Source organism: Hevea brasiliensis, unplaced genomic scaffold (assembly GCF_030052815.1).
Source record: "Hevea brasiliensis isolate MT/VB/25A 57/8 unplaced genomic scaffold, ASM3005281v1 Scaf338, whole genome shotgun sequence".
Classification (NCBI taxonomy): Eukaryota; Viridiplantae; Streptophyta; class Magnoliopsida; order Malpighiales; family Euphorbiaceae; genus Hevea; species Hevea brasiliensis.
In genome coordinates, this window is record NW_026614849.1 from 37 (window position 1) to 12,146 (window position 12,110).

Genomic DNA, 12,110 nt, shown 5'->3' on the forward strand with positions numbered 1-12,110 from the left:
TGTGCATGTATATACATACATACTTGTACATTCATTTCCGTGGAAATCCAGTGTCAATTACGGTAACAATTTAACGTTCTTCATTTGGAGGGCTCTTTCTTCCAGTGGGTGTGAAGTTGGGTTTTGGAAGAGGGCCTTTTACTTCCATTACAGCATGTCACCCTCCTTTCCATACTATAAGATTTCTTTCCTATTATAAACCCCATCAACCGTAAACGTCGTGGTATGAAGACTATAGGAGGAATAACCGAATTAAATTCAAGAATTTACCTTTCCCAAAAACAAAGAACTTATTTTTATATTTGCATATATTGATTCATTCATCAACACATAATCACTCAAAAAGAATCAAAACCAAAAAAAAAAAAGAATTCAAGAGAACAAGTAAATTAAATTACAAAGGCAGAATCTCACATTTCATCAAATCATCACAGAATCACATACAAACACGAATACATCTACACATAAAGAAATCAAGAAACCAGAAGGAATTGTCTTTGTCAGAGACCATGGGGAACCATCTTCGTCACGACTTGGGAGTCTTGACATGTTGCAGGAAGAAGCATCCCAAATGCAAGCAGAAACCGAAAAGCGACGGGAATAAAAACTAAGAGTGGAACCGAAAATGGAACCTGAAGTGGAAAATAGTCGGCAACGCTTGATTGAAACTGTAGGCTTCAACGGCGCCGGGAAAAGGAAGAAGGAGGAAGACAAGATGGTATAGGTTGCTTGGCTTAAGAAAAGGAAGAAGTAAAAAACAAATAGGTTGCAGAAGCATCAAGGGACCTTAGGAAGTAATAAAATGGGCTTGAAGTTTATAGGAAGCTGGGTTGATGACTTCAAAAACATGGGCTGGACTGTTAATCCCCCTGATCTTTTATTTTCGTTGCTGCTAGAGGATAATTCTGTAATTCCCCTGTCTTGAATGAAATAAACCTTTTCAAGAAAAAAAAAAAGGAAGGCTGCACGGAAGTCAAGAATATTACCAATTGTAATAGAGGATTGAATAATTTATCTCATAGTAAAAAAGAAATAATTTAAACTCTTCTTGGCCTCTGCTAATCTATTCTACAGAGAGACGATTTAAAAAAAAAATCACTTGCAGTCAAAAATTTTGAAATTTATCTTCAATCATTCATCCCAATTCTTGAATTGAAAAACCAGGATCAAGAATTCAGGATAAACTTGTTTGGTTGGTTCGGCTGTGAGACCGAAACTGAACCGGAGTAACTGACTAATTCGAACCGGCCTTCCTTCCGTTAATCCGAGTTCGCTGTTCAAAATCAAAGGCGAGTGGATGATTTTCGGTAGGCTCTCTTTCGTCCTTGTGTCACTTGCCCTGAAACAACAGGTATTTCACTCTTCATTGTTTTAGCTCTTCCTTTCTCTGCGCATTCTTTTACTAATTTTTAGTGTTTTTACGTACGAATGCTTTCCCTTAAGAATCAACTCTTAAGTTTTTCCGTCTTTTATAGGATTGTCCTTGCTAATTTTCAAGTTTTGAGCATGAATTGTCTCTGGTCATCCGATAATTTTTGCTGTATGTATATTCGGAGTCGTAAACTTTTGGAAGTTGGTGTTTTTTCATTTGTTTTCGTTGTTTTTGAATTCCCTTTTTCTTTCTTTTCCCCCCTAATTTATTTGATTATACTTTCTTATTGTCATTGTCAAGTTGTTTGGAGCGTGAATTGTCTTCTGTGTATCTTATAAGTTCAGCTCTTGTGTTCAATGTCAATTCAAAGTATTAAACTTTGTATAAGTTAGTTTCCTTCTTTCCATTTCTATTATAATTTTATTGACTATTGCTGTTTGCTTATTACCTGTTTGATGTTTTGCAGAGGCAGCTGTAGAATTGTTTGGATTCTACCTTCTAAATTGGAGTAAATAATCGATAAAATATGGCGTTCACATTGTTTAGAAACATTCAAACCCACCCTTTATTGCTATATCCAACTGCATTCTTTAGAAGAAATAATTTTGTTTTCTACTGCATGATGAAAAGCACCACGCAAAGTCAAACAGCTACTCGAGAAAACCAGCACAGTCCGCAAATTAAAGTTTCACCACAAACCCAGTCCAAAACCCTTGATAAACTCACAAAGATTATGAGGCAATCATTGGTATAGAAACCCATGTCCAACTCTCTACTTTAACCAAGGCCTTCTGTGGCTGCCCTTATAACTATGGGGCTCAACCAAACTCCAGTATCTGCCCCATTTGTATGGGTTTACCTGGTGCTTTACCAGTGTTGAACTCTAGAGTTATTGAATTTGCTGTGAAATTAGGCCTTGCACTTAATTGCAAGCTGTCTTTGAACTCAAAGTTTGATAGAAAACAGTACTTTTACCTGACCTTCCAAAGGGATGCAGATATCTCAGTTTGATGTACCAATCGCAATTGGTGGTCACATTGATTTAGATCTCCTGTGGAATTTGGTGGTGGGCATAGAAGGTTTGGCATTACCAGGGTTCACATGGAAGAGGATGCAGGAAGCTGCTTCATTCAGGAAATGGAAGTTACTCACAGGAAATTACTTGTTCTCTTAGTTTTCATTAATATTCTTAAGTTCTTACTGTTTCTAATGAAATTGGTTTCACTTTGCTTGATTGTATTATTGTTATCTGGTTCCCTGGTTTTGCTGTTTTTATGATTTAATCTATTTCATTTACTATTTCTTTGATTTGTTGGTTAAGATTTATTAATGACATTTTTCAGTGGGGTTTTCATATCAGTTCTTTGAGGGAATTTCATTATTATTTAAGATTTTTGTTTCTAAGGGTTTGTGGAAGATTTAAGCTACATAGTGATGGGGTTCTTGACAATGTTTATCATTTTTTGCAGGTTGATCTGAACAGGGCTGGGGTACCATTGCTTGAGATTGTTTCTGAACCTGATATGAGGAATGGTATTGAAGCTGCAGAATATGCAGCAGAACTACAGCGGGTGGTTAGGTATTTGGGAGTGAGCAATGGCAATATGCAGGAAGGTTCTCTTCGCTGTGATGTGAATGTTTCAATTCGACCGATTGGGCAATCAGAGTTTGGAACGAAGGTAAATTACTTCTATTTAACCAACTAAGGAAATGGCTGGGTGGTTGAGTATTTCAGTATTCAAAGATTAAAGTGAAATGCTCAGTGATTATACATTTCAGGACAAGAAGTTTATGTTTTCATGATTTCAACATGAATTTGCATGAATTGTAGTCTATAGTGCTAAATTAGGTTCATTATATTTTATATAGATGTATGTAAATTTCCAGCCCATTTTAAAAGTTTGAAAACTTGAGTCCCTTTAAGGAAAGGTAAGTAATTTCCCAGAGCTAGTGATTTGGTTTTCTGTGTTCTTTAATATGCAAACACATAAACCCATACATACATGAACTCTCTCTGTCTCTCTCTCTCTCTCTTTTTCTCTCTCTCTCTGTTATTTAATAGATTGAATGGTATTCAAAACAGCCCTATTCGACATAGTTCTACTTTTGCCATCATACTAGCCTAATTTTAGAGGACTGTTGGACTTTCCTCTTAAGCATATTTACTTTCTTCTGACTGTGACTTTGTTTTGGAGGATAGATGATTTGCCATGCACTTTTTATCAAGTTGAATGAATGATGTTATACCTGATGTATGATAGGCGGATGCTGATATATGATTTTATTTTGCTGTGGCAGGTTGAGGTAAAGAATTTAAACTCATTTTCATCAATTAATAGGGCCATTGATTTTGAGATATCAAGGCAAGTGCTCCTCCACAGTCAAGGCCAAGGTGATTCAATTGTACAAGAAACTAGACTTTGGGAAGAAGGTTCTCAGGTTATACTGTATATCATTTTCTTTCTAGTTCAACCAGTTAAAAAAATATATTTCTGCAGCCTGTCTATTTTAACTCACAGTTCCCTTTTCTTTATTTAGAAAACAGTTTCAATGAGGAAAAAGGAGGGGCTTTCTGATTATCGATATTTTCCTGAACCAGACCTTCCAGAAGTTATTATCACAAAAGAATATGTTGATAGTATCCGAAATTCTTTGCCAGAACTTCCAGAAATGAAGCGTCGGAGATATGAGAGCATGGGCCTAAGCATGCAGGATGTTCTTTTCCTTGCAAATGACATAAGTGTAAGTCCTCACCATAACATTAATTGCATCTATAATTTTTTTTTATTTATTTATGAATAAAAAGCTGAGTTTATATTGCTTAAATAGAACCATTGTTTAGAAGTTATAAAAATAAAAATAAAAATATGCTGTACCTTAGGGGCCCTAAGAAATATATGTATTCTGTTCCTTAATTCCTAGAATTTATTGATAATGACATTTTCATTTGAACTTTGTTATGGAAACCCCAGTATTGATTAACATATAACACTCATGTTGTGTAGATGGGAAATGTTAGTCTTTAGTTCTCCTGTGTGCATGGCAAGTGGCGTGCAATTTTCTGGCATCTAAGATATTTACTCTGAAGCAACCTTTAATAGATGATCTTTTTTGCCTTCTCCATGCTCCTTGGTTCTGAAATGTTGTGTTTCCTGAAAAGGTATCATGCTGGAATGATCTAATTGGGGATTTTCAATGACTGAATGAATGTCTTAGGTTGCAGAATTTTTTGATGCAACCATTGCAAAGGGTGCTGATGTGAAGCTGGCTACCAACTGGATAATGGGTGATATTGCTGCCTACATGAAAAATGAAAAAGTGTCTATAAATGAGATCAAACTTACCCCTCAAGAGCTAGCTGAGCTGATTGCATCAATTAAAGGTGGCACCATTAGTGGAAAGATTGGGAAAGAGGTAAAAGTTTACTTCAATTCAGTATCAATCAACTTCTTAAGCATCCTAGTATATCATCTCAGTGCTGCAATATACTATTTTCCTTTAGCTTTTATTTTCATTATCTACTGGTTGCAGCATCCTGGTTAGCCTTGTGAATTAATTTTGCGTTTCACTAATAATAATGAAGAACTTTGTAAGAGACATACTTTGAAGGCATTCTAGAGGTGCAGTTAAAATAGCTAAATGTGGAACTGGACCTTGTGATATTTGTCATTCTTTATTTTGTTCACGATAAATTTCCCCTTTATTAATTGCAGATACTGTTTGAGCTCATAGCCAAAGGCGGAACTGTTAAGGGACTGATAGAAGAAAAGGATCTTGTTCAGGCAAGTTATCCTGTGCTTCAGTAACCTATTTTCAAAGGCATATTTGAGCTTTTTCTCTAATAACCTAGTAGTCACTTTTACTTTAACAATGGACGCTTCTAACTTCTACATAAATTAGTGACTAATAACATAAACTGGAAGCTCAGATGCTTGACATTTTGATTTCTTCACAAACCTTACGGTGGAGCAAGCTGATCTTATTAATGTTATGGTTTTGATATTCAGTATTAGTTATCATGTCTGGTGAAAGGTTTGTATTGAGGTTTCTACTATTTCAAACCAGGCTTTCATGAGCAGCTTGTTCAAATGAACTCAACATATCATGAAGTTTGAGATGGGTATTGTTTCATTGAGTGATTAGGTATGGTGGGGATGATCAATGTAAAAAATTCAAATTGTTGAGACAATTAGATTGATCACAATGAGAATAAAATTGTGAGCCTAGTAATAGGTCTCTTACATGTTTCAAAATAGCAGATTGTAGATCCTGCTGAAATTGAGAAAATGGTGGTTAAAGTAATATCTGAGAATCCAAAGCAGTTGGAACAATATCGTGCAGGCAAAACCAAGCTACAAGGTTATTTTGCAGGCCAGGTTTGAAATGACACTTCTTTTATTTTATCTTTCCCTTGTTTATTTATTTATTCATTTTCCAGATTCTTGCATCTAGGAAGACTATCTTGACTAGTGAATTCATTTCCAGGTGATGAAAGTATCAAAGGTAAGGCAAATCCAGGGCTTCTGAACAAGATCCTTCTAGAAAAATTAAATGACAAAAGTTGAAAGTTAATAGGTGGGTATCTTCTTAAGAATCTTGTTTTTGAAAACATATTTTTGTGTCATGTAAGATCACAAGAACTGTGTCTTTCATTGGTGTAGCTGGAGAACATTAATCTTGACCTGCTATTGGGAAGCCATTGCTGATCCTTGGACTTGATTTGGCTGATTTGCAATCTAAAACAGTTTAGCTTGCGAACCATTGTCTTGTCTGTCCAACAGGTAGAAGAAAACTTAGGCTCTTACCAGTCCAACAGGGAGAAGAAAATGTAGGCTCAAAACACGCGCGGAAACTGACGGCATCTTGTTATGGTACCATGCGTGATTAAGGACATCACTTCATACAGAGACAGGGGCATCGGAATTTGCTTGTAATTTCTCTTGTTTTGCTGTTACAAGTCAATATTGAGCTGCAACTTCTTGTTATGCACTCAAATAAATTGATGCTGTGCCAATTATGTATTTCTTTTCCCTTCTAGATCATTTCCACGTTATATCACTTGATTATGAGAAGATTTACCCTTAATCACTAGGCTTTGTTTTAGTGGACAAGGAGAACGTGTTATGTCACTACGCTCGATTTGTTTTCCATATAGTTTTTTCTTGCTAAAGCCTTGAAATGGTCTGTTTTTGCTTTGAATATTCACATATCAACCTCTCTAATTTGAATAATTACGTAAATTATCAGTAAAATAAACACTGTAATAATGCATTTTCTGTTATATCAAATAAAAACAATTTTACAACTCGATCATTTGTTTCGTTGAGTCAGTAGTGGCAACTTGATAGCTGCTAACAGTGGTATGTAGCTGAACTTTTGAGTAAAAAAAAAAAAAATTCCCATTTGCTATTTTATTTAATTTTTATCCTAATTTAAAAAAATTACAATTATATAAAAGATTTAGATTTTATGTGATTTGGCTAACAATAAATTCTATATTCGTGATTGGATTAATTGTTCGCAACCTCAATGTTTGTCATAACTGATAGCCAGGCATTTTCTATCATCTCTGATTTCTGCTTGATTCTACAGTGAATTAATATCATAATTTAGTTATAATGTTAGTTCAAAAACTTCAATTTTTTTTTAATTATTATTTCTTCTCTATTATTAAGCCTGTCTAGAAGCTCTCCAAGGTAGATTCGTTGGTGGGTATTGACCAAGTCACAGGCTTGAGGGTTTCAGAAAAACACATAACCTCCAGATTTAGCAAGTGACAACAATGCACAAACTTGTCTCCCAAATTTAGCAAAATCAACAATGCTCATATCCTGTCAATCACAAAATCATTAGCTAACAATTTGTTAGTAGTTTTGGATAAACACACAAATGTGCAAATCATTTTTTTAACATACCATTTTCTGTCTCAAGTTTAAGCCACCCTTGGCCTGTGGTGGGTGGTGGTGGTGGCTATTCATGGTCATAGCAACAGCCAGAGGCCATGGGAAGTGAAACCACACCGGGGAGGAAGGTAATGGTTGTGGCTGATCCAACCGAGAATCGGCAGGCGCACTTCAATATGCTCTTTCCCATGTAGTTCTTGAGAATGATGAGCTCATACTTCTCCATGTCGAAAATCCCAGTTCTTGGAGGAACGCATTTTCATTCCTCAGGAGGTCTAGTCTTTCTTCTACCTCTGTTCCAAACTTGGAAGGAGGAGATGTTGATTTTCTTGAGGCAATGAAGCAGGTATGTGAGGTTTCTCAGCCTAGAATCCGCATCCGTAAAGAGAAGGTGCAAATGGAAGCCAAGTTAAAGGACAAAGACAAGGCTAATGCTATTCTTGTTAGTTGCAATACGTTAGGCGTTGATCTTGTCATTATTGGCCAACGTCGAAGTCTCTCCAGTGCCTTGTTAGGGTGAGTTTTCAGAATCCATTTCTTGCACATAAATTGACAAGAAGATGAGAAACATGATCATCTCCCAATCCAATTATGCATTGCTTATCTATTTTCTTTTAATTTGAGGGTCTCTCATTCTATGTTATTTCTAGATACACTAGCATCAAGCGGTCAGGAAGCTCAGGACTGAAGGCCTTTGACACAGCAGAGTATTTGATTGAGAACAGCAAGTGCACCTGTGTTGGAGTGCAGAAAAAGGGCCAAAATGCAGGCTATCTCCTGAATACAAAAACCCAGAAAAATTTCTGGCTTCTAGCTTAATCAATCACTTTGAACCAATCATCCCCACCTACCGACTAGAATGTTTCATCATGATCATGTCATCTCCAATTTGAAGTCAGTGCAGGTGATGATGATCAATCATCACTTCTTTGTTGAGATGACAAAATCAAGATCTATTTTGACAGCTTTAAATGTGCTAATTGTTCCATGCATTGACAGATTGCATGAACTTTTGATTATTCTTATTTTTGCCATCTCTTAAGTTATCAAGTGATAATGTCTCTTTTCAAATCCGAATGCATAGGAGTTTGTAAATATGCATACAACAAGGAAAGAGCAGTAGAAATCAACTTCTATTTCTTCTACTTTATTTCTCCTTTTTTTTTTTCACAGCATTTCTTCTATTTCAAATCCTTGATCACATAGGGCTACATGAAAATTCAAAAAAACCAAACCAAATGATTTTTTTTTTGGGTAATCCAAAATAAATTTAATTTTTAAGAGTGCAAGCTCTGCTAAATATTAGATAAAAAATGGTCAAATTTGTAAACATTATTTAATTAATTTTGAAAACTTTAAAAAGGTTATTCAATTGTGTTCTAAACTCGTGTATTAAAACATAAACACTTAATCATTGAATCATTAACTCAATGAATTAATTAACTTATATTTTGCCTAATCTAATTCGGTCAATTAGTTAAAAAGCATATTATTCATCTAATAAATTCAAATTCGAGTCTCACCCTCTTAAAAAAAAAAAAAAAATCCTTATATTTCAATATAAGGTTTGTAAGCAAAACGTTAGTTGCATACTTAGAACTCACCAATGTATTCTTTCCTTATAAAAATTGAAGGAAAATTATCATTAGCCTTTTTCTTTTAAATATTTCAATAACAACCCAATAAGCAACTTTTGAATGGATAAGGATTAAGGTGATCAGTGTAGTGCTCACATTAACATCATTTGAACGAAAAAAAAAAGCTTTGCAATTAATTAGTTATGCTAAAGCAAGAACACATCTCGTCACCATGTGAAGCAAGTCGTTCTTGTATCCCATAAAAAATAATATATGTTTTTCCTTTAGCGACTAAACAAAGTGCAAGAATTGGATTGTTTCTTCGGTCTAATTTGAAGTTGAAAGTACGTGTCTCTCTCTCAATTTTTTCCTTTTTCTTTGATGGGGATAGCGTTTGAATGATATTCCAAGTCGAACTCTTGGAATTCCAGAGAAAGACTTTAGTAACGTTAACCACATGGACCAATCTTTGTTTGGTCTTGTTAGTGCACTGGTCGAATGCATATCATTTCTTTTATAAATTAAGATCGAATAATACCCATTTCCTACAAAATTATATTGCAAATCTTACTTAGATTTGCTTTTTTTAATGAAACTTATGATTTAGTTTTTAATGCATCAAGTAGGGAAAACAATTCTTAATTATTAACATCAAAATAAAGCAGTAAATTCAGTAGTTACAATGAGCGCTTCCTATCAATGCGATGAGATGTGTCTATTTATTTATCTTTTGACTTAAAATGAGAGCAAGTATAGAAAAAAATTTTAGAGTGTATAAAATAAAATGCCTATTTTGACTCTTAAAAAATAATTAATAGTCAAATTCGTTTTCAAAGTATTTCAAGTTTAAATAAATTTTTTAAATTTTGAAAGTAAATAAAAAAATAATTATAATTTAACAAATATAATTTAATCATTAATTTAAATTACTTTAATATTTTATTTTTATAAAATACAATTAATTACAATTTATTAAATATGTAATTTATAATATGATATTTTCATAATTACAATATAATATGCATAATACTTTCATATTATTTTAATATATAATTCACTTAATTCTTTCACGTAAAAAATATCTTTAAATTATTTAACACATGCACAAAATTTTATAACAAATTTTTTTGGAAGATACTAATATTTCATATATTAAATATCTTATTATCATATATTAATTAAAATATTTAAATATAAATAAAGACTAGTAAAAGAATTCTAATAATTGATAAATAAATTATATATATATATAATTATAAATAAATATATATAAATTTTGAATTTTTTTTTTTTTTAAGATAACGCACATAAGCCTGTCAGGAACAGAACTATTAAATTAAAATTATTAATAAAAAATTAAAATTATATCAAATAGATTTGATTCGGGAGTACTAGCTTATTGTAAACTACATGTCTATGAGCAGCTACTACGGCGTCTTTACAAGCAACGAATGCCTGACTGCCTCTGTAGAAACAAGGACTGTTCTGAAATGGGCCAAACGGTCAGCAAGCTCTTTACCCTTTTAGCTCTGATTCGCGATTATGTTGGTGTATTACCATTTCAGTCCTAAAGTTTATCTGACTGCACTTTTTGAATTGATTAATTTGCACCCACCTTCTTCATGAAAGTGATGATGCATTCAAATACTATTATCACCTAGACTGTAATCTGATACGTGTTGTTGCTAACTAAAGCTTAACAGGTTAGTTGGTGTGCTGTGCTTTTTGTTTTTTTATGCCCTCAAGGTGCTCGTTGTTGTTCCTGCAACAAATCATGATGGGTTTTGGACATGCTGTAGTCCTTTTCGATGCTTCATTGGCTAGATTGAAACGGTAGTCCTGGAATAATCTAACGACTAACAACATCTCTGTTGTGTATTATTAGTGTGGGGAAAAAATTTACAAATTGAAACAATCAGCTGTCTTTTCACGATTATATTTAATAATGTCGTGATTATCGTGTGAATTCCACCGCAAGGTCACAATTCTCCACGTCAGTCTGTCAAAAACTGAACATCAAGACTTGCTTTTTTTATTTATAATTTTCTTTTTTTTTTTTGGTTTTAGATAAAGTGGGTATGAATACAACTCAAAAATAGAGGACCTCTGGGCTAATTTTCTTGATATCTATTTTATAAAGTATTGGATACCAGAATGGTTATTTTGATGTTAAAATAAAACAATTTAAGGAGAACTTGGTGTCAAGGGGTGACTGTAAAAGCTTGTAGTTTTTTGAAAAGTCTAAAGTTTCAAATAGTTGGGGTGGAAGGAGTTATAGAAAGTGATAGATAGTTATTCTTTTTGTGCAGCTCATTTAATATTTAAATATAAAAATAAATAAATAAAAATAAGAGAAAAGGTTTGCAGGCCATTATTGATATTAAAGGGCTTTATTTCATATATGTTTACTAAATTTATAAGAGATTTCAATACAATTATTGAACTTGAATATGTAGCAAGAAAATTCTTAATTTTTATTTATGCCAGTAATAATATTCTTATTGTCAAAATTTATGTGGAAGTTTAGAACTCCTCCTAAGTAGTTTGTGCTTAGCCGGTCCCAATCCTAGATAAAGGAAGAGGGTTACGGTAGATGACAACCAGCGTAAAAATTTTATCACACCCCGTGATATAGATTTTTAAGATATAAAGGTTGGGGTGTACTCTACTTATGACCTGTTACATCGGAGCCCAGGTGTAGTGAGAAATATGCAAGGGTATAGGCGTTCACCAAAAGCGATGCGCCATGCCTACGCCTGGGTGTGTTATTAAATGAGTAAGGGTTCCCACATCATGGACGAGTGTGGGTAAAGAAATTAGTCCATAGAACATATAGTAGAACAGATAGTGGAATAGAACACAAATAGACATAGAGAACAATAGAAGATATAATAGAAGGAGATCAATTAGGAAGAAACAGGATAGGAGGAGAATCAGAGTTTGTACTTGGAATGTTGGATCACTTACAGGAAAATTAATGAAAATTGTGGATACCTTGAAAAGGAGAATGGTGAATATTGCTTGCATCCAGAAGACTAAATGGGTAGGAGAGAAAAGTAAGGACGTGGGTAATTCATGATACAAGCGTGGCTTCTAGGAAAGAGAGAAACGAGAAGGGAGTGGGCATGATCATAGACAGGACATTGAAAGATGACATAATAGCTGTGAAAAGAGTAGGAGATGGAATTATACTAGTAAAGCTAGTACTAAAAGGAGAAATAATAAATGTAGTTAGTGTTTATGCCAGTGTTATCAAAG

At 33.8% G+C, this 12,110-nt stretch overlaps 1 protein-coding gene and 1 pseudogene across 1 annotated transcript; both read left to right on the forward strand.

Annotated features, from left to right (window-relative positions):
* Positions 1–1,042: 1,042 nt before the first annotated feature.
* Positions 1,043–6,524, forward strand: LOC110642440 (glutamyl-tRNA(Gln) amidotransferase subunit B, chloroplastic/mitochondrial-like; annotated as a pseudogene).
* A 780-nt stretch (positions 6,525–7,304) lies between these two features.
* LOC110657506 (uncharacterized) lies at positions 7,305–8,418 on the forward strand. The gene is given in 3 exon segments (XM_021814740.2): positions 7,305–7,422; positions 7,425–7,791; positions 7,926–8,418. Coding segments are annotated over 3 exon segments (585 nt in total). The 5' UTR covers positions 7,305–7,373; the 3' UTR covers positions 8,095–8,418.
* The last annotated feature ends 3,692 nt before the right edge of the window (positions 8,419–12,110 follow it).